The 21,251-nt window shown below is 38.4% G+C and overlaps 1 protein-coding gene across 1 annotated transcript in view; it reads right to left on the bottom strand.

Moving 5' to 3' along the window:
* The window catches only part of PRMT7 (protein arginine methyltransferase 7), a 467,255-nt gene that overhangs the window by 329,272 nt on the left and 116,732 nt on the right, over nt 1-21,251 (bottom strand). Inside the window, exons 4-6 of the mRNA XM_089446420.1 lie at nt 15,612-15,776; nt 15,396-15,514; nt 15,189-15,292 (exon numbers count right to left, since the gene is read on the bottom strand). Coding sequence (XP_089302546.1) covers nt 15,189-15,292; nt 15,396-15,514; nt 15,612-15,776 — 388 coding nt within the window. The remainder of the gene's footprint in view (nt 1-15,188; nt 15,293-15,395; nt 15,515-15,611; nt 15,777-21,251) is intronic.

The following is a 21,251-nucleotide window of genomic DNA, read 5'->3' as shown; positions in this document are numbered from 1 at the left end:
GAGGGTTTTTAGTTTCAGAAATCCAAAATTTCCAGTTGCAGAAAGCAGTAGCAGCAGGAAGATTTTCTCACTCCATAATGGAGTGCGAGTTGTAGTGTAGGCAATCGAGTAGGAAAATGAGAAGATTCCTGTTTATTTCCCAGTTTATTTGAGTTCCACAGATTTTGCAACTTTCAAGAGATGGTCGTATGAGATTGCCAAAACAGTCCATGCGAGTTAGCCAGAATGCATATCTAGACAGCAAATCGACTTCCAGTTGCCGGAGACAAGTGTCGAAAGAAGTGCGAGTTGCAAAGTGAAGAAAGGTCCTAGTAAGGACAGTGCTTAAAAGGAGGTAGTGGGGTACCAAATCCAGGTGGAGGAGTATGAGACTCTAGTGTGCCAGCTGGGCAAGGTCTAGCGCGGTTGCAACAAGGATATCAATTAGATCAGTTCCAGTTTGTTGCAACAGACCATCACCCTCGCTATAGGGGCCCATAGTATCATAGTAGCAAGTTCAGTGTCAGCAAGTGCAGTCAGTTATTCAAATGACAATTGCATAGCTAGTTGTAGTCAATACTCAAGAGGCAGTTGCAGTGACACAGACAGTGAGAATTGGCCAGTCACAGAATGCAGGTGTGGTTCCACCTAGAGAGGTTTCCAGTTTTCTGGAGGAGGAAAGGAGGTCGAGATAATTCCAGTAGATGAAGTCGAGGGAGGCAGTACAAATTGGCCAGTTGCAGAGAGCAACGCACAATTCTAGCCAGATACAGTGAGCCAGTCCCCATTGCTTCAAGAGAGAAGCAGAAGGCAAAGTTTCTATCGGAAAGGGTTTCCGGAGACAAGATTGATATTCCTGCAGTAGAACTATGCAGTCTAGTTTGGCATGCAGGCAGGAGTGTGAATTGCATAGAGAAACTTTGCTAGAAGTAAGGAAAAGATTTCCCGGTTTTGTTTCAGAGGGAGATCGAGACTCAGAGGGAGTCTAGCTTCAAAGGAGCAACACTATGGAAACCAGCACTTCAAGATCTGGAGAGATTAGACTCATTATTGTAGTATTTGCAGCAACAGTGCAAAGAGAGCAGCAAAGCAGTGTTGATATCAACGAAGGAGGCTCAATGGCAGAGTCAACATCAGCGCAGATTCCCTAATGAACAAAGCAGAAGCTAGTAGTGGTCAGAGGCTCAGGAAACAGTGCGGCACAAAGACGCGGTTCACTATTTCGAATGCTTCTCAGTTGCAGTAGTTGTAATAGCAACAGCGACAGTTGAGCGGGAGTGTTAGTTAGGTTGCAATGCAGATGCAAAATTGGTAGCAGTACAGGTTGAATATTGCAGTGTTAGCAGCAGCACAAATGCAACATGGTTCAGCTGTAGCTTGTGGTAGATGAATCAGAGTTAGTGCAGAGGTTGGTGGACAGTGGTAGGCAGCTACAATTGTCAGACATCAGCAACGTGTATGGAGGATGTTGCAGATACAGGATGTTATGGCAGATTGTGCAGCACTAGAGAGACAACACCATCCTCGCTAAGAGGGAGTGTTAGTTTTGGTAACATCGGATGGTGTTCTAGTCTCAAACCTTGTGGAGAGGCTAAAACACAGGAGTTCTCCAAAACCCAGAAATCGTTTCTAGAAATTCCACCTAAAGGTGGCTCAATTAAATTAATTTATCGATAATTAAAAATGCTTAAGTCTAACTTAGGGAAATAGATTAATTAATAGCAATTAATTGACAAAGGTGAAAATTCTCTAGAAACTCACACAAATTGACTTGGAGATGATCTCAGCCATCGATTAAGTTTTAATCTTGATCATTGGAGTCCCAACTGAAGATTATAAGAGGAGCTCGATGGGTAGATGGAGAAACACACTTAGAGAGCGAGTTTCCTTGGGAAGTTTGATTTTCCACAGAGTAGCATTCTGTCGAAAGAGTTCGAGCCAGAGAAGGGAAACAAAGACAAAGAGGGGAAGAGACAAAGAGTCTGGAGGAAGTTTTCTAGTTCCAAAGAGTCAGCTACAGGAGGGTCGAGTTTTCTCAATGAGGTTGTGCAGAAGCTTCAGAGGCAAAGTTCAATTTGGCTAGACAAAGGGTTGATTCAGTTACTGGAGGTCAAGAAAATTTCCAGAGGGGCAAGTGAGTCATTCTCAGAGGTTGAGTTGGGCAAGATGGCTTGATCAAAGAAGCATCCAGGGCAAGCATGTGAGGGACTACGCAACATTGGCACAGAGGTTGAAGCAGGGGTTTCGTGGAGCCCAGTTGGTGCCAGTTTTGGAGTTGGATCAGTGTTGGGTGAGGCATAATTTGTCTCACAAATTTTTGTGGCTAGTTTATGTTGTAGAGGATTGCAAGTTTGGGCATCCAATTGTACTCAAAATTTCTCACTGCTGCATAATAATAAAAAACCCTCAATTGTTGCACCGATTTTCCCACATTTGGTTTTACCGGGGACATTTGTCCAAAATAATTGTGTCAATTTTATGTGTGTGCTAGCATTTCTCAGTTCCTATTTTTGCTTCCGCAGTATTTTATTTGGTGAAGAAATTGCACTGTGAATATTTTGTTATTTTGTCGTAAACAAAATAAATTGCATAATTAATTTATCAATTAGAAGAAATATTTCCAGTTGTTGCATTTCAAGGAATTTTCACAGAGGTATAAATAAATCTGCACTGGTATTGGAAATTTAACAGGGGGGCATCCCTAAAATAGGATTGCTAATGGTTATGCAATTTAGGCTCAAGGTGAAATGGAGAAATAGCTTTAGCAAAACAAAGGTTGTTGTATAGGTTTTTATAAGTATGGTGATAGGTGGACCAAGACTAGTGTCAATTCCTTGGGCAAGTGCAATCAAAGGATAAAACATAGAAAGGTTGTTTTCATACACAATTAGAAGCATGTAGCTCAAGAATAACTCAACCTATTAAGAAATATATTAATTCCTAATAATAACTTGACAAAATTGATTATTCATCTAAGAGTATGGTTTTACTATCCTTACCAATGTTGCCAAAGCATGGCGCAGAGTGAAAATTGTTGAAAATTGTAACTAGGTTCGGTCTTCATTATGATGTAATTGTAATCATGACTTTGTATATTCTTTATAAAGAAAGAAAAAGAAATTATATTTTATTTTTGAGTATGGATTTCATAGTTTGAGTCAAAAGCATGTTCTTCGTGCTTTTAGGTCTTCTGGGTCTTTCTAGGATAAAGAATAATATTGGTCATGTGTCATAGTCCCATTTGGACTCATTATAATGAAGGAAAATATTTATTTTGTCGAGAAAAAGCCATGGATAAGCCCAAGACCAAGTTGGCCCAAGGAGCAGATCAAGTCGGCCTAAAGGGAGGGAATTCGACCCTCAAGAAAGGCTATATAAAGGAGTGAAGCTCGACTCATTTGGTCACTCATCTCAAGCAAGTTTGATCTGCAATAGCGAAGGTGAAGAAGAGTAGCTAGGAGGACAAAGAAGAGGAGCAGAAGTCGAAATCTATCAAAGAATCTATTTCCTTGTCTTGCTAGGGTTTGTGAAGCTGCCAGTTACAAGAAGCTTCAATTCTGAAGGAGTTGCAGGAGGCTGAAATTGCAAGGCCGAAATTCTGTTGCAGGGGCCGAAGTTGCAGCATCAAGGAAGCAGTATCGAAGTTTTGAAGTTGTCTCAAGGAAGATCTTGCTGGGGGTTGGCTTGGGGCTTGGAGGGTTTGTTGGCTTTGGTCTTTAGGTCTTGGAAGTCTCTTTTGTAAGCAAATTCTAAAGAAGAAGAGAAGCATTTTCTAGGTTTTCCCCTTGGAGGGGTTTTGCCCTAACTCGGAGCCTATATCTTCAGTACTATGTCTCTTTGTCATCTTCATTGTTTTGATAATTGCTTGATGAACAGAACTAAAGAAGTAATAAAGAACCAACTAACATCACAAGTAATTATCATGATAAGGAAAACTAGTTCTAATCTACAAGTCTCCATATTTTCCAACAAAAATGAGAGTGCGAGAGGGAGCACTAGAGGTGCCATGTCCGAAAAAGACTTAGAAGCAAAGCAAAGTGAGAATTATATATATATATGCATTTCTATGAAGAATGCCAAATTAGTTGTAAAGTGTATGAAAACATGCAAGATAACTCTATTAATATCCAATAAACGACCACAAATAGGTCAATGGGGCTATAAGTACAAAAGTATCAATACATTGTGGGAGCACAATGACCACTACTATAAAAACCAAAGTAGATATAATCTAGGATGTAAACTCTCTAGACTAGGGAAGAAAGAAGTGCTACTAGAAGAGCTAGATATAGCCAAGAACTGCTAAGGGCTTAACAGATAAAAACAAAAGGCATCGTCGACAGAAATACTTTGAAGTAGGGCACAAGGGTGTTGTGCAATGTTGCACAAAGCGCGATCGGGATTTAATCGGCGCCGGGAAAAAAGCGGAAAAAATCGTTAAAAGCGGGAAAAAAGCGTTTGGCACAAAAATATTCATTTTTTTTCAATTTTTTTAATATCTAAACCATCTACAACATAAAATAAATACATTGACACATAAATATGATAAAAAAACTAATATATAAGATGTTTAATATCATTTCTAGCGCTAAAATCACACATAACATTGAATCATGTCCTGAATAGTAAGTCCTGAGTCCCAACTCAGCCTCAAAATATCAACAAAAAATATGATAATGTATCTCATCATGTCATAATGTCATATACAATAAAATGAAAGTCTAATCCTATTGATTTCCTCTGCCCCTCTTGCGAGAAAATGGCACAACTTTCTGTTTCCTTCTAGATGTAGAAGCTGGTGCCTGTGCTGGTGGAAATGGCAGTGGAGTCTGACGTGCTCTAGAAGCTGAAGAACTAGTAGTAGCAGCTACAGGAGGCTGAGGTGGACGGAGACCACGTCCTCTACTGGTGGTAGTGGTAGCCCGGGTAGGCGGTGTCACCTCCTCCTCCTGCTCCTCCTCCTCCTGCTCCTCCTCCTCCACTTGCTCCTCCTCCTGCTCCTGCTCCTGCTCCTCCTGCTCCTCCTCCTCCCCCTCCTCCTCCCCCTCATCCTGCACTAACCAATCATTAGTGGGATCCATGAGAGGCCTCTCGGTCTCAACCCTCCATTCAGCAGTGGTGTCAATCCCATCCAATGAGATGGCTTCCGTATCAGGTGTCTTCTCTAGTTGTCTCACCCACAATCGAAGATTGTAGTAGACATAGACCATGTCATTAAGTCTATGGGACTCCAACCTGTACAAAGTTCATGAAATAATAATTAATAATTAATATTATAAAAAAAATATTGTTTAAAACTTTAATGAATTCAAAAATTTATTTGGAAATTTGCAATATTTTAAATGTTTAAGTGTTAACCTATTGCGCTTCTTGTTGTGTATTTTTTCAAATACACTCCAATTGCGCTCACATCCCGAGGAGCTGCATGTTTGGCTGAGGATGCGTACGGCAAGATTTTGCAAAAGGGGTACTCTGCCACCATACATCTTCCACCATGCGTCTACAACAAAATTACAAATAAAATTTTAAATAAACATAAGAAAAAAATGGAATTTGAAGAGACAATGAAATTTGAAACAAAGTTACAAAGTACAAACTAAAAAATACCTGGCATTTTAATCGTCCTATCAATGACAACCATCTCAAAGCCAAATGTGCCACCTGACAACTTATATTGCTCAATTTGTCTAGAGATCTCCATACGTTCTTCTAGAGATCTCACCATCTTCTGGACACAGGTTAATAATCCTTCCACGACCTCAACATCAAAATTAAACCCACATGCATAAGAAAATGCAGGGTTCAGGAAAAGCCCAGCAGCATGAATGGGACGATGGAGTGTGTTGTTCCATCGCTCATCAATGACTGCCCATAGAAGGAGTTGTCTCTGAAACCCATCATCTCCCTTATCATCATAGTAGGACCGAATGGCTTCTTTGGCCCTGTCCATGGCTCCATACAAATAGCCCATTACGGGCTTCTCACCATCAACCAACCGAAGAACCTTTACCAAAGGTTCAGTAACAGCGCACACCTCCTGCACTCCCGCCCAGAAGTCTTCCTGGTATGAAACTAGTCTGCACACGGCTTCTCCTTCTGGTTTGCGGCTCATTGGCGAAGCACGCCACTCCTCTGAAAGAAACATTCTCTTCAAATCCCACATAGAATTCAAGAGGGATTGAAGAGATATGAAACTCGTCGCAAACCGTGTAATGGCGGGGCGCACCAACTCTTTGTTGTTGGTGCATTTTCTCATCAAGCTAAGCACAGATGTGTGGTTGTAAATAAATTTTGTGATGCTTTTTGATGAGTCAACAACCTCTTTGACAAAGGGAATTTTCCCTATGTCCTCTAACATCAAATCAATACAATGGGCAGCATAAGGTGTCCAAAATAAAGTAGGATGCCTGTCCATAAGCATTCTACCAGCAGCAACATAATTTGCAGCATTGTCCGTTATGACTTGGACAACATTTTCTGCACCCACCTCCAAAATAAACACATCCAGCAAATCACATAAAGTTCTTGCATCTTTGATTTGATGAGTTGCATCAATAGATTTGATAAACATAGTCCCCTTGGGACAACTAACCAAGAAGTTTATAAGGGTTCTCCCCTTTTGGTCAGTCCAACCATCTGACATAACAGTGCATCCTGTTTGTGCCCATGATGCCCTAAAATCCTCCAATCTTTGGGTGCAGTCACGCTTTTCATCTTGAAGAAGCCGGCCTCTGAAATCATGAAGAGAAGGGATTTTGTACCCCGGGCCAACACTGGCAATAGCATCAACAGTAGGTTGGAAAAATGGATTATTCCTTATAATGCTGAAAGGAATATCACTCCAGAGGAGAAATTTTGTCATCAACTTGTCAGCTTGTTCTTTTTCAGTTCTTTTTAGCATTGAACCAATAGTTGGTTGTGAACCAGGTGTGGTTCGAGGAACAAAATATGATGATGCAGCTACCGGATTGACTGACGCTGCAGTAGAACCAGTGCCACTTGGCCCACTTCCTTCAGCTGACCTTTTTAGTTGCCTTTTGAGTTCTTCTTTGGCCTCTCTAGTGTGCTCTAATTCTCCCAATGCTCTCATGGCTTTTTGGATAATTTCAGCAGTTGTATTTAGACAGGGCCCCACATCATGTCCAGGGATTTGTGCAAGGTGGAACTTCAACCTGTACACCCCCCGAATATTTCCTTTCCACACAACTTGCAATACAAGTTTTGTCTATCATTCGGAGTTTTAGGGTCACCATATTCCCAGAAAGGATCCAATTTCCTTGGCATGTTTGTTTTTGAATTTTGAATTTGCAAACCTATGGAAAAAATTAAAAATAAGGATTAGGAAATAGGAAATTAGGATTACATAATACAAATTACAATTTAGCATTTACAAAATTACAAGTTAATTATTTCCAAAATCTCAATTTCTAAACCCAAGTTACCCAACCAAATGCCAATGGCAAATGCCAAAAAACAATGAAAATTCAAAAAAAATAAACAATGTTTAAAAAAAATGAGAAAATAAAAATAAAAAATTGGTTCTCATAGTCATAACAAATTACCCATCCCAAATCAATGAAAAATTACAAAAAATTCTTTAAAAACAATGAAAAACAAAGTTTTTATAGAAGCAAAACAAAAAAAAATTAATCTACATACCTTTTTTATGGACAAATTGGTGATCTTGTCTTGGATTTCTCCTAAAACCACTTGGATTCGCTCCCAAATTCGATGGAAACCCTCCAGCTCCTCTCCCTCACCTCTTCTCCTCCTCATCCGCGCGCAAACAGCAAAATGACATAAAAAAAATCGATTTTCGCCTATTAAAAGCCCGCTGCCCCGTGCCTCTGCGATTTTTTCTGTAAAAATCGCGATTTTTTGGAAAAAATCGCTATAAAAAAAAGTCCGCGATTTTTTGGTATAAAAATCGCGATTTAATCGGGCAGAGGAAAAAAATCGCGATTTTAACAACACTGGTGTTGTGTTATGAATAAAATATATATAAAATAATGTAAATGATAATAATCATAAATAATAATTAATTAACTAATAATTAGTATTGAAGAGGCATGTCTCTAAAAACATGACCACTCATGAAAGTGTACCTGCCTAGGTATATATATGGGACCCTCAGTTGTAATCATATCATCTCATTTGTATTCAAATATTCTTGTATACAATTACTTATCCTACAATGGATGTCTATGTCTTCAAAGTTCTCTGAAGATTATAGCAGAGTATGAACTTTGTTCGTTACATTGGTATCAGAGCGTATACGAACCTTGTTCATTACATTGGTATTAGAGCATTCATCTGAGTATACGAACCTTATTCGTTACATGTTGCTCCTTGTATCTATTGTCTGAAGAAGAGGAGGAAATCTTACTACATCATTATGAAGTTAGAAATATCATCCATGGTAGATTATTGATTCATCATTCAAGCAACGCCATTTATCAATTACAGAAATACAAATTCTTAAACCATATAATACGAAGTAGATCCATGATTTATGGAATGAAATAGGCTATCTTCCAACTGTCAACATGATCAAAGAGTTATGATTACAAAACAGGCCACCTGCATAAGTTCTTAAATGATAATTTAACTGAAGTATGAAGACCGAAAGGTCCAAAACACATAATTTTTAAAAATGCCTTTTTTCTTCATTTGCACAAGAGCAGCACGAGGGGAGAGTTGTGGGAGAGTCAGGAGCGTGGGAGGGAGTGCCTAGGTTCTAGGATCCGGGAGCATCCAAGGGAACATCATGATATCGACAGCAGCAAGGAGCATGCCAAAAAGCCCTGAATAATGCTCCCTAGATAGTGCTACTCGAAGCAAAGTGTTAAGAAAACCAGTCATGTGCATTGTATTTCCTTCACATTTAGACTCTGTAAATTTATAAAAAAAATTATTAAACATGAATACTGAAAGATGGATTATAATGCCTTGGGCGGTTCACCTTAATAGGCATTGACAGGCCACAAGGTTCCTTTTAAAAGTCATGTCTTTGACAATAATGCCCTTTCATAATTAATGGACATCCAATTCATTAAATTATTGATTATTGATACTTTATGATTTAATATTTAATTACTATTTAATTTATGAATATTTATATATGTAGTGTTATGAATATTTATTCATAACATTGCCTCTCCCTTAAAATGTTTTGTCCTCAAAGCATAGGTAATGTTGGGTGTTGTCGACGAAAACATTTTGTCTCCCACGAAGAATCTTCTTCTAGCAATCTCTTCCATTTGATAAGATATTCTTTAATAGTCTTGGATCATAGTACTTTCTCTCTGGTAGCGAGTATGCCCTCAGGTTCTAATATGATCCTTCCTTCTTCATCAGTCTTAGGTATCTCTGTTTGAGCTGTTTGATTTTGACCCAGTACTTTTTTGAGACTTGATACATGAAATGTGTTGTGGATTCAACAATTGTCTAGTAGCTTCAATCCATAAGCCACGCTACTTATTTTTTTGATTATTTGGTATGGTCCATAATACTTAGGAGATAACTTATTTTTCCCTTGTTGTTTTAATGATAACTGCTTATAGGGTTGAAGTCTGACGAAAACCCAATCTCCTTCTTCGAATTCTCTTTCTGTGCGGTGTTGGTTGGCTTGTTGCTTCATTCTATTGCGTGCCATTGTTAAATTTTCTTTTAACAAGTTAATAATTCTTTGGTTTTCTTCTAAGTGGTTCCTTACTGCTTGAACCTTAGAATTGTGTAGCGCAAAATCCTTCCACTTGGGTGGTTCATAGCCATATAGGGCTTGGAAGGGGGTCATTTTGGTTGAAGTATGATAGGTGGTATTGTACCACCATTCTGCTAGGTGTAGCCACTGAGACCATTTGTTTTGTTTGTCGGTGACGAAACAACGAAGATATGTTTCCAAACATTTATTTACAACTTTAGTTTGACCATCTGTCTGGGGATGATAAGTCGAACTCATGTTGAGAGATATTCCTGCTTGGTGGCAGAAATCTTTCCAAAAATTGCCTTTAAATTTTGCGTCTCTGTCACTGACAATAACCTTGGGAAAACCATGTAGTTTGTAAATGTTTTTACAAAACACTTCCGCAATTTGCTTGGTTGTGTCAGTTTTTTTGATTGCCATGAAGTGGGCATATTTGGTGAGTCTATCTACTATGAAAAATATCTTGTCCTTACCATCATACATAGGTAGTCCTTCAATGAAATCCATCGAGATTTCCTCCCATTTTTATTTGGAATATGTAACGGATGTAGTAACCCAGGAGTTGGAATATTTTCACTCTTATTTCTCTGACAAACATCACATTCAGCGACATACTTTTGGATTTCCTTACTCATACCTTTCCAGTAGAACAATTGTTGAATGTTGTAGTAGGTTTTGAAGAACCCAACATGTCCAACTACAAGAGAACTATGAGATTCTTTTAAAATTTTCATCCTAAATTTGGATGATGGAATTAGATAAATTCTACCTTTGTACCACAATATGTCATTTTTCCATTCAAAGTTGGCATACTGACTGATATTTTCAATCATAGAACCACAATCCAAATCCTTGGCATACTCAACTTGTATTTCGTCTAACCAGTCAGGAACAACTACCAAGGCGACACATGTTGTGTTGTCATCATCTTTCTGTGAGTGCATCAGCTATGACATTTTCCTTTCCCTTTTTGTGCAGTATTTCTAGGTCGAATGCCGAAAGTTTCTCCATCGTTTTTGTTGTTTTGTTGATAATGTTTTTTGTTGAAGTAGGAATTGAAGACTATTGTGGTCAGTTCGAATTGAGAACTTACTTCCGAGTAGGTATTGTCACCATTTAGTTAATGCATGTATGATGGCAAGCATCTCCTTTTGGTAAGTCGACTTCAAGATTTCCCGTTTGTTAAGCTTCCTTCTTTCGAAGGCTATAGGATGGTTGTCTTGCATTAACACTGCTCCAATTCCAAATCCTGAAGCATCACATTCAACTACGAATGGTTTGGAGAAATCTGGAGTTGCCAATACCGTGTAGTTGACATTACCCTTTTTAGATTCTCAAAGCATTCGTCTACCTGTTTAGTCCATTGGAAAGCGTTCTTTTTTAACAAGTTTGTCAATGGCGGAGTCAAATGTGCATACTTCTTTATGAACCTTCTATAATATCTCGTTAAACCTAGAAATCCCCTCAGTTTTGATACATTCTTGGGTTTTGGCCATTCTTTAATTGCTTTAATTTTGTTGGGATCCACTTTGACTCCTTCTCTGGATATGACATGTCCCAGGTATTCAACTTCCTTTTGCCCAAAGGTACATTTTGATAACTTTGCATAAAATTGATTCTTCTCCAATACGAAAAGTACTTCTTCTAAGTGTTTGAGGTGCTCCTTCCACATTTTGTTGTAGATGAGGATATTGTTAAAGAAGACTAATACGAATTTTCGCAAGTATGGGTGGAAGAGTTCGTTCATGTTTGCTTGGAAGATGGCTGGCGCATTTGTTAAACCAAATGGCATTACCTTAAACTCATAATGCCCTTCATGAATTCTGAACGCAGTCTTTTCGACGTCTTCTAATCTTACTCGAATTTGATAGTAGCCTGACCTTAAATCTAATTTTGAAAAATATTCTACGCCATGGAGTTCATCAAGCAACTCATTGATAAATTAAATGAGAAATTTGTGTTTAATATTAATTTTGTTTAATCCTCAATAATCTATACATAACTGAAAGGATCCATCCTTTTTCCTGACTAACACTACTGGTGCAACATATGGACTTCTACTTTTCGTAATGACTCCACACTTTAACAGATCTTGTATCAACCTTTCTATTTCTATTTTATGACGATGGGGTAGCGACATGGTTTTACATTTACCGTTGTTGAATCTAGTTTGACTTCAATGATATGTTCAATTTTCCTTTCAAGAGGTAATTTTGTCGGCAATTCTTGAAATACTTTGTCATATTTTTGGATTAAGGATGTAACTTCAGATTATTTGTGAATCCCTTCTATCGATAATAACTCTAACTGTTGGCATTGTGCAATGAATACCGGAGCTCCTTTGCGAATCAATTTCTTCATTTGTTGAGTAGAAATGATCTGGGTAGGAGGGGCTTGGAATCCGAACAGCTTATACTTTCTTCCATCCATTTTGAACTTAATGAATTGTTTTTGGTGATTTGCAAAATACGTCCCTAACATTTGTAACCATTGTACTCCTAAGACGGCATCTACACCTCCTAAGGGAACTGTATAAAAACTGGATTCCATTTCATAGTCATTTAGTTGCATTTTAACTTTATGACACTTTCCTACTCCATCTATTCTTTTCCCATCTACCACCATAAATTTTAAATCTGCTACAAGATAGGCAAAAATGTTTAGCCTTTTTGCGACATTGACATCTATAAAATTGTGTACTTCCTGAATCTATTAACACAATAACATTTTGCTTCTTAATATGTCCTTTAAGCTTTAATGTTTGTGGTTGAGTTATCCCTGTGATAGCTGCCAGAGAAATTCTTGGCATATTTTCTTCTTCTGGATCTGGATTAGGAGTCTCGTTTCCTTCGTTGGTTTCTTCGTCGGAGTTACTATCTGAAGATTCCTCTTCTTGTTTTGCTTCGCAGTTGTAAAGTTTTTGCGTAGTGCATTTGTGTCCTGGAGAATATTTATCTCCACATGTCCAACATTTGCCATCTTTTTTTCTTTCGAAATTTGACTGTTGTTTTCCTCCTTCACGCATCGATGGTGGAATGTACTTACCAGTGTTTTCTAAAGAAGACTTACTTGACTTTCCTTTTGAGTAGTTGCTTGATTTTTCATTACTGACATATGGTGTTTTATGGAATTTATACTTTCGTTCAATAATTATTGTTGCATGTCTAGCTTCTTCAATGGATTTAGGTTTATATAGTTTTAATTCTTCTCAAATATACTCTTTAAGCCCACATCTATACATTTTTAGCAGTTCTTCGTCGGAGAACCCCCTTGTCTTATAGCTAATACTTCCCACTCGTGGGTGTATTCGCTTACAGATCCTTTTTGTTTGAGGTGAACGAATTTTTCATAAACATCGTCTTCTTCTTCATCATGGAACCTTTTGAGCAGGGCGTCCACAAAAATTTTCCAATTGAACGAACAAGCCTCACATCTGTTGGACCACCATAGGAACCAATCGTACGCTTCAGCTTCCAGGTTGTTGGATGCGGTCATGACCTTCTCTTGTTCTCCTATTGGTGGGTTTGCCCCGAAAATGGCATCCATTTTATTTACCCACACAATGGCACCTCTATGGTCCTTACCATCGTACTTAGGTAATTCCCTTTTAATTTTTTGGTAGTCTCTTTCAGGAAACTTTGTATAGTACTAACTTTCTTGGAACTGTATATGCGGTATTTGAGGGACTTCGTGCATCGACGGAAATTCATGACTAGTAAAAACTTCATTCATCATGTTTATGGTGATTCTTGAGTGATTAAGGGATTAAAAGAAAGATTGACTCCTCCCATTAACTGGCTCATCATGTTCTCTATTTTTTTTATATTATTTTCCATTTGGTCTTAAGTACTAATTATCCTATCTTGGCCTTTTCCAAATGCACTCTGCTTCTTTTCGACATTGTCAAGGCGTTGGCGCATTCTATCGGGTTCTTCTTGGAATTTTCTTAAATTCACATCGTCATTGATACTCCCCATTTTGTTCTTCTTTTTCTTAGTAGACCCAATTTTTAATTTTAATTTTTTTAGATAATAATAATATTATTATTATTAAAATTTGTGTTTTATATTATTATTTTAAATTATCTATATGATATAACATAGTTATATATTATAGCTATATATAATAATTAAAGTTTAATAATGAAATTAACCTTTTACGCTAAGATCGTCGTTTGAAACAATGTGGAGAGGTAACTTGTCGTTTGCACCAAGCTTTATGACTTGAACCAATCGGGTGACGAGACAAGGTGGTGACATACCAATCAGTCGGATGGTCGCGTCAGGTTTTTTTCAGCAGCGGATGGCACAGCTCGTGGCAGAGGAGACTATGGGCGGATTGGGCAATAGGGCAGAGCGCGTCAGGGGTCAAAGGATTATTTGTTGAGGATTGTTGTCTGTCGTGGTCAAGACCAAGGTGCCAGTAGACACTGGATCGATGGCGGAGGGTCAATTGAACTGGAGCACGAACATGAGGGCGGACAGGGATGGGGCAGGGGCAGAGTGTGTGGATGCGGAGAGTGGACAGGGAGCAGCGGATGGGGAGTGAAACAATGGCACCTTCCACGGTGAATGAAACCAGCATAGGCGGGAGGATTTGAGCTCTAATACCACTGTTAAGTAAACCAGTCATCTGCACTATATTTCCTTCACATTTACACTATAAATTTATAATATTTTTTATTAAACTTGAAGATTGAATGATGGATTACAATGCCTTGGGCGGTTCACCTTAATAGGTGTTGACAGGCCACAAGGTTCCTTTTAAAAGTCATGTCTTTTGACAATAATGCCCTTTCATAATTAATGGACATTCAATTAATTATTGATATTTTATGATTTAATATTTAATTACTATTTAATTTATGAATATTTATATATGTAGTGTTATGAATATTTATTCATAAGTCATAACACAGTTCCGAGGTGGCACTGCCCACCAGGACAATGCTGCTAGTAACACTAATCCTTACTATTGATATAATCTTCCCCTAAAATTATTACTTTGTCATCATCTTCCTTTCTAAAGATCGGTAGGTTTATTCTTAAATCTAGCATTTCTTCTGTTACAAATTATTTCGAGTAACTAATTAATTTACTCATTAGATTTTACGTTTGAATCAGTTGTGGATAACTTAAGTCAGTAACCTTGTTTCTACGTATTTTCATTATTCCCTCTTGCACAGATTATATTAAATCATACTGTATACATGATATCACATTGATCTGCGTCAGCTTGAAAACTTAGCTAGAAGGGAAGTAATAATTGGGGGTATGATGTTTACGGGGGGATTACTAAAAGTTTTTAAATACAAGGTCAAGGGTATGAATCCCCTATTTACTTAAACATTGTCCCTTTTTAATATTGTAAAGCATAATGTCGGAAGTATAAATTAGTGACCAGTTATGACCTTTTCATAGAATTTACTCTAATACGATTGTGTTATTTCATTGTCCATATTAGATATATACCGGAGATCAACAGAACATAGTAATCAACTTACCATAAAACTCTGTTGCTGTTTCTGGATTTCTATATGATGATTTAATCCATTTTGGAGCCGTAGAATAGAAAATAGTTCCCTCTTTATCAAGTTGAAGAACCCACCTATAAAAGGTTAGAAAGTTTAAAAACAACTAACGTGTGTGAACAAGGGAAACTACAGCATTAGAAAGTACACGACACTTTCAAGCTTCAAAAAGAAGTTTACCACGAAATGATAGCTTGGGCTTTGCCTTCAGAAGTTACTTTAACTACAAGATCTACATCTCTGTAATCCTTTGGTCTTCTCCAAAAATCAAAATCAAACACCTTGAAAGGCTCTGATAGCTGAGAAAGAGTTCATGTCTGAAAAGTTAGGCTAATTTATGAAAAAAAAATCGATTCAATTTCCTCAAAAGCATCCGGCCAAATCATTTAATCTTACCATCTGTACATGTGATGTAATGGCATCACAATGCATTGCATGTTGTGAACGCTTCAAAGATAAAGGCTCCTCAGATCCAACAGGAGAAAGGAATAAACCATCTGATAGAAGAGTCTCATTGCCATGTAAGTCATGCAGCTTCCACAAGAATGTACTCTGAATGAGCTGCAAATATACACAATCAAGACTCAAAATCAGAATCTTGAAAATATAGACAACTTTCACCACTATATATTCTGAAATAAAACAGACGAGATAATTATTTTCCAACAAAAGGACCATAAATAAGTCAATGTGACTGCTACGTACATCAAAATCAGTACAGTCAGAGTTGAAATGCATCTATTATAAAAGCAGATCCAAACTATAATATCTGAAGTCTAACAACCCACAGTAAGATATAGAGAAATTTGGTTTTCATCAGCCATTCCTTAGAAAATTTGTGATATAGTAAACTTGCTTGATCAAATATTAGCAACTCCATACATCAATACCCCGCTCCTACCATATATAGACAAAAGTCTTGGCCAATAGCCATTTGCAACTTTACAGAGATTTTCAATGTTCAGACATGTCATTTCAGTCCAAAGCTATACATCTTGAACACACGTCACTATTCTGTTCAAAGTGAAAGTAAACAGAACAGGCAGCTATAGCCCGATCAACAGATAACGCATTGTGGTTCTATGACTTGAGTCCTTTATTTAACCAAATTGAGAGTGAAAAAGAGATGATTCCTCCTATCACGGTAGCACTAACACATAAAGGAAACCAAGATTGCATTCATTAATAGGAAAGCGAAAAAATTCTTATAAAGGTTTACAAGCTAATTGACTCAATCCACTTTATGAATATGGAATAGACCAAGAAACAAACTAAAGTGAAATATTTAATAAAGCATAAAATAACCTAATGTTGAAGTGACTTTATTAATGGTTACCCTAATATCTAATTGACCATTATAATGTGACATTTACTTTAACACCCTCTCTCAATGGTCTTCTACTAACTACACGAAGTTTATCCTGGAATTTTACATAATTTCCTGGACAAAAAGAGAATGAAAATGTCTAAAATTTTGTCCTCTGTGGGACAGTGTTCTAGCTCAAGTTGTCTAATGAAGTGACAACATATTTCAACATGCTTGGTACATTCATGGAAAACTAGAATCTTGGCTAGTTTGAGCACCCCTTGATTGTCACATAGCAGGGGTGTTGGCTTTTTGTTGTATCTTCATGTCTGAAAGCGTCCTCCTAATCCAAACTGCTTCACATCCTCCTTTAACTGGTCCTTGATATTTTGTTTTTATCAACTAGAGGGATATTACACATTCCTTTTGTCGGTCTTGTTAGCACTCAAACTAGCAGGGGACCTAAAGGGAAAATGCTAGGCCAAGGGCAACAAAATGGGGTCTTAGCCCACTGTCACCTCAACTAAGGTTCCCTTCTATTTACGGACTTTCCCAATGGGAGGAGACCCAGTATGTGTGGGGTCACTAATGAAGGATAAGTCAATGGATATGAGTGACCCGAATATCCCTTTCCCAGAATTTGAAGGATAAAAATTGCTTGCTTTGTAAGCAAGGTACTAGGTAATCTAGGGAAAGGAAGAGAGGATTTGAGGGTTAGGTTTATGGGATAAGACTTGTGAAGGAGTTTCCCAATTCCTAAAATCCTTGTTAGAATTGGTATCCCGGATGGCTCTTGAAGAATGGACTTTCAAAGGAGTGGGACCACACGGGGCCAAGTGGACCCAGTCTAGGGTATGAGAAAGGAATGTAGCAACCAATGATATTCTTACCCTAGACAAGGTGGGGAGAGGATCAAAGAAAATATAATTGCTCTAAGATGTTGGTTTGACCCTGGGAAATGCTAGCCTTGGGGATGGCGGGGCAAGTTTTGGTCCCGGAGCTAAGGCTTGGCTTTCCTCCCAACTCCACTATCGAAATGCCTTCAAATTTGGAGGAGGGCTAGAGGAAAGGCCAGCGCAGGAGACCCTAGGAGATCGAATTCTTTTAGTGGCTAACTTGTCGAGAAATTGATGCCCTAGGCTCCCCATTGTGGCTAGACTTGGGAGAAGGTGAAAGAATCAGAGTTTTAGTGACCAACCATGGTAGATCAGTGTGAGAATTTCTAACACGAAATTCTACTACAATAACTGATTTATTTCTCCTATTTATTTTCCACAATAATTATTTACAAAACCCTTCAATAAACATCAAAGTAAATTCTACTGCAGTTGTCACATAATAGCATAGAGAAAAGAACAATGAAATACAAGCACAAGAATCAATCACATCAACACAGTTATTTTTGGACAATAGTCCCCAGAAAAACCCAATGCGAGAAAATCGGTGCAGCAAATGAGGGTTTATTTATTATTCTTCAGCAACAATCACTTTACAAGGAATGATTTTGCAAAACATAGAGAAACCTCTGAGAAAACACTTGAGATAATTTTCCTCCTCCCTTTGGAGAAATTCTGACACCCCAGAGACCCTCCAGCCTTCATCGCGTCATCTCTGCGTGAGGACTGTATCCCTTGCTGCGCTGCCTCTCAGAGTTGTAACTCTGCGTTGTCCCTCTGATGCACTGCGTCACCTCCTCCTCAGTCTCTCACTAATGTTGATACCCTCCTCTTCCTTCACCCTGCAACTCTCCCTCTGAAATCGAACTCTTACTCCTTGAGAATCGATTTCCCTCGGGTTACTGAGTATTTGCCCGATGTGTCTCTAAATGACTCTCAAGTCTTCCTTTATACTTTTCCTGTTGAGATATTAACGGTCGTGATCTAAACTTTACTCAACAGCTAAGATTAAATTAGACTTCATCCTCATCTCTTAGAAGCTTCTCACCCATATTTTCATTAATACCCATTAATATTTTAATTTTCCTAAGTTTAGACTTAGGAACCCGCTTAAAAATATTAATTATTTTAATAAAATACAATCTGGGTGGAATTTCACCAAACGATTTTTGGGTCTTGTAGATCTCACGTGTTCTAGCCCCTCCACAAAATTTCAGAGCTAGAGCACATCCAATGCTACCCAAAAATCAACAATCAGTGCCTTAATCCTTAGGAGAATGGAGTTTGTTGATTATGTGTAATATTTCTTAGTTCCCAGTCAAGGAAGCCTCAAGATTACTTCACAAACCCTGTAGGTCAAGTGAAAGCAATCTTGCAGCTTTTATACTTCAAATGCACAAGAGAAATGGTGTATCAAGGTCAAATTTTACACCTAGGAGATTTCGCTCACACTACATGGCCCATACATGGAGAGAACATTATAATAGAATAGAATCATAGATACAATTCCACAATATTAAGCAATAATTGCATCCAACAATTAGCCCTAAAAAAACGAAAATCCCAATCCAGCATATATGACAAAAGTAACAAGAATAACATTAAAATTTTGTATTTACATGCAGTAGAGTATATCTAACCATTCACAAATGACAATAGAGAACCTCCAAGAGAAGATAGACCAACAACCATACATCAAAATTCATCCATAAAAGCTCCAATTCATCCTCCAGAAAAAGTGCAAAATTCTCTAAAGAAGAGAGAGATTCAATCCAAAGTGATGAGGACTAATGATCTCACCTCACTTATATCTATACACATCTGAGGAGTTTGAATTAGCCTCATTGGCTTACATAAGCCCCAAAAGAAAATAATGTGTTAATAATACAACCTTTGGTGACAAGCCCACCAAACTAGCTCATAAATGAAGAAGTAAGCCTCTCAAGAAGTCAAATAATAATCTACGCATGTCGTAGGGCCCTCTAAGAGGCCTAATGGGGTCCATGGGGCCACAATGAAAAATAACACCCTCAAAAGCAATGGACAAGGGGCTAGCCCCTTGTAATAACCTATGGTGCTCCAAATGACATGTGGGGGCACAAAAATGTCCTCATGGGTCTCCAAACCAATCGAAGATGTTGTACATCGCCTGCAAGGGCTAGGTTGATGGTGTAGGTGATGCCACATCATCGTGCAAGTCCTGGATCATCTGCCAAGTGTATGGTGTAGATCTGAGGCCAGCTAGGCATGATGGATTAGGTGCATCCTCCTTGTCCAATAAGTGAACAACGAGCAATCTTTGAATGGTTGTGGGGATCCATGGAGTGCAATCTATTGTTGTGGATGCCCATGGCTCTCAACGCTCACTCCACGTGTACCAATGTAGCCCTCTAGAGGATTAGGACCCCATATAGGGAGAACTAACCCAAGATGGAAACCAGCTGCAATCCCGCATAAGATCCAATGCGTCCCCTAGCCTTCCAGTACAACAAGTCATTAGAGAAATCGAGTAAATGAGCTTACCTAATCATGGACCACAAGTGGGGACTTCATAATGGCCTGCCCTTCCATAAAAGGCTTCGGGATGTGCCAACATCTCCTAAACTCCAAATGCGGCTAACAAATAGTCCTATTCGGTGGTTTCTACTTCTAAAGGGGATAACATAGTCAAGGTACATCCTTCAAGTGACAGGTAGGCGAATAAAGTAAGGAATGAGAAGGGGTAGCCTTGGGTCACATGCTAGGGTACAAGGGTAGCTAATAAGAGGGAAGCCCACACTTAGGTTTACAATGTGTAGGAGGGAGAAATCGCGGTACATGAGGTGCCTTGACCTCGATTTTTCCACCCTTCTTTAATGACTTTTGTCTTTTTATGATTTTCTTTGATTAACTGCTCGGGGCTCAAGCGGTTAGAGCATGATGTATAAGATTTAACAGTGAAATCCCCCTTTAAAGGTGGGGCGGTTCATCGCCCACCAGGGGTTGGGACAATCATGGGTTCCTATATGATGAAGAAGGCTCATAGAACCTGTAGGAACTGTTGAGAAATCTAGGGCACCAATAGTTAGGTGATTTCTCTTCAATTAGTAACTGCTTGGGAGTGCCTTTTACTTCTTTAGATCAGCGTCTTCTTCTACTTATATTATTAGTATTCTTCTTCATCAAACAACTACTAATGCATGAACATAAATAGACAAGAGACACAGAATGTAGACTATCAGCCAGGGCCAAAACCTCTCACTCTTTGAGAGGGAAACTCGCACAAATTCATCTTAAAGAGATTCCAATTGATGAATACCAAGACCAAGACCCTTGACCTAATTTCCACTCCAAGACCAAGACACTAGTTCTCTTGACTGTCTTCTGTTTTTTTCTTCTTCTTGACTCCTCTTCTGATTTGACCTTCTTAGCACTGAGATCATCTCCTATCTGAGCATACTGTGATAGCAACAATGTTAAATTTGGACAACTAGGTCCAAACTCCATGTTCTGATGCTCAGATTAAGAGGCTAATATTTTTGTTGGATTCCTCTTTCTGAGAGGTGTAAAATCCATATAAAAATAGTCTTAATCCGATGAGCAGAACTTATATTTTGAATTTATTATTCTTAATAAATTATATGTGCAAAGGTCAGCCAGTTTTGTAATGTAGGCTCACATGCCCAACAGATGTGTCACACACCCTCATTGATGGATATATATATACAGGAAAAGTTGGAGAGAATTTGATCACAAAAACAACTCACATCTTCCTCTCTCATCCTAAAAAGTACGAGCTACCTGGAGGACGAATTTCAGCCACACGTGGGAAGGACGAAGAGGATTTTTCTGCTG

This window comes from Pinus tabuliformis, chromosome X (genome assembly GCF_031772625.1).
Source record: "Pinus tabuliformis cultivar Carrire ecotype Pingquan chromosome X, CPIR1, whole genome shotgun sequence".
NCBI lineage: Eukaryota > Viridiplantae > Streptophyta > Pinopsida > Pinales > Pinaceae > Pinus > Pinus tabuliformis.
This window is presented reverse-complemented; position numbering and strand designations above follow the sequence as displayed.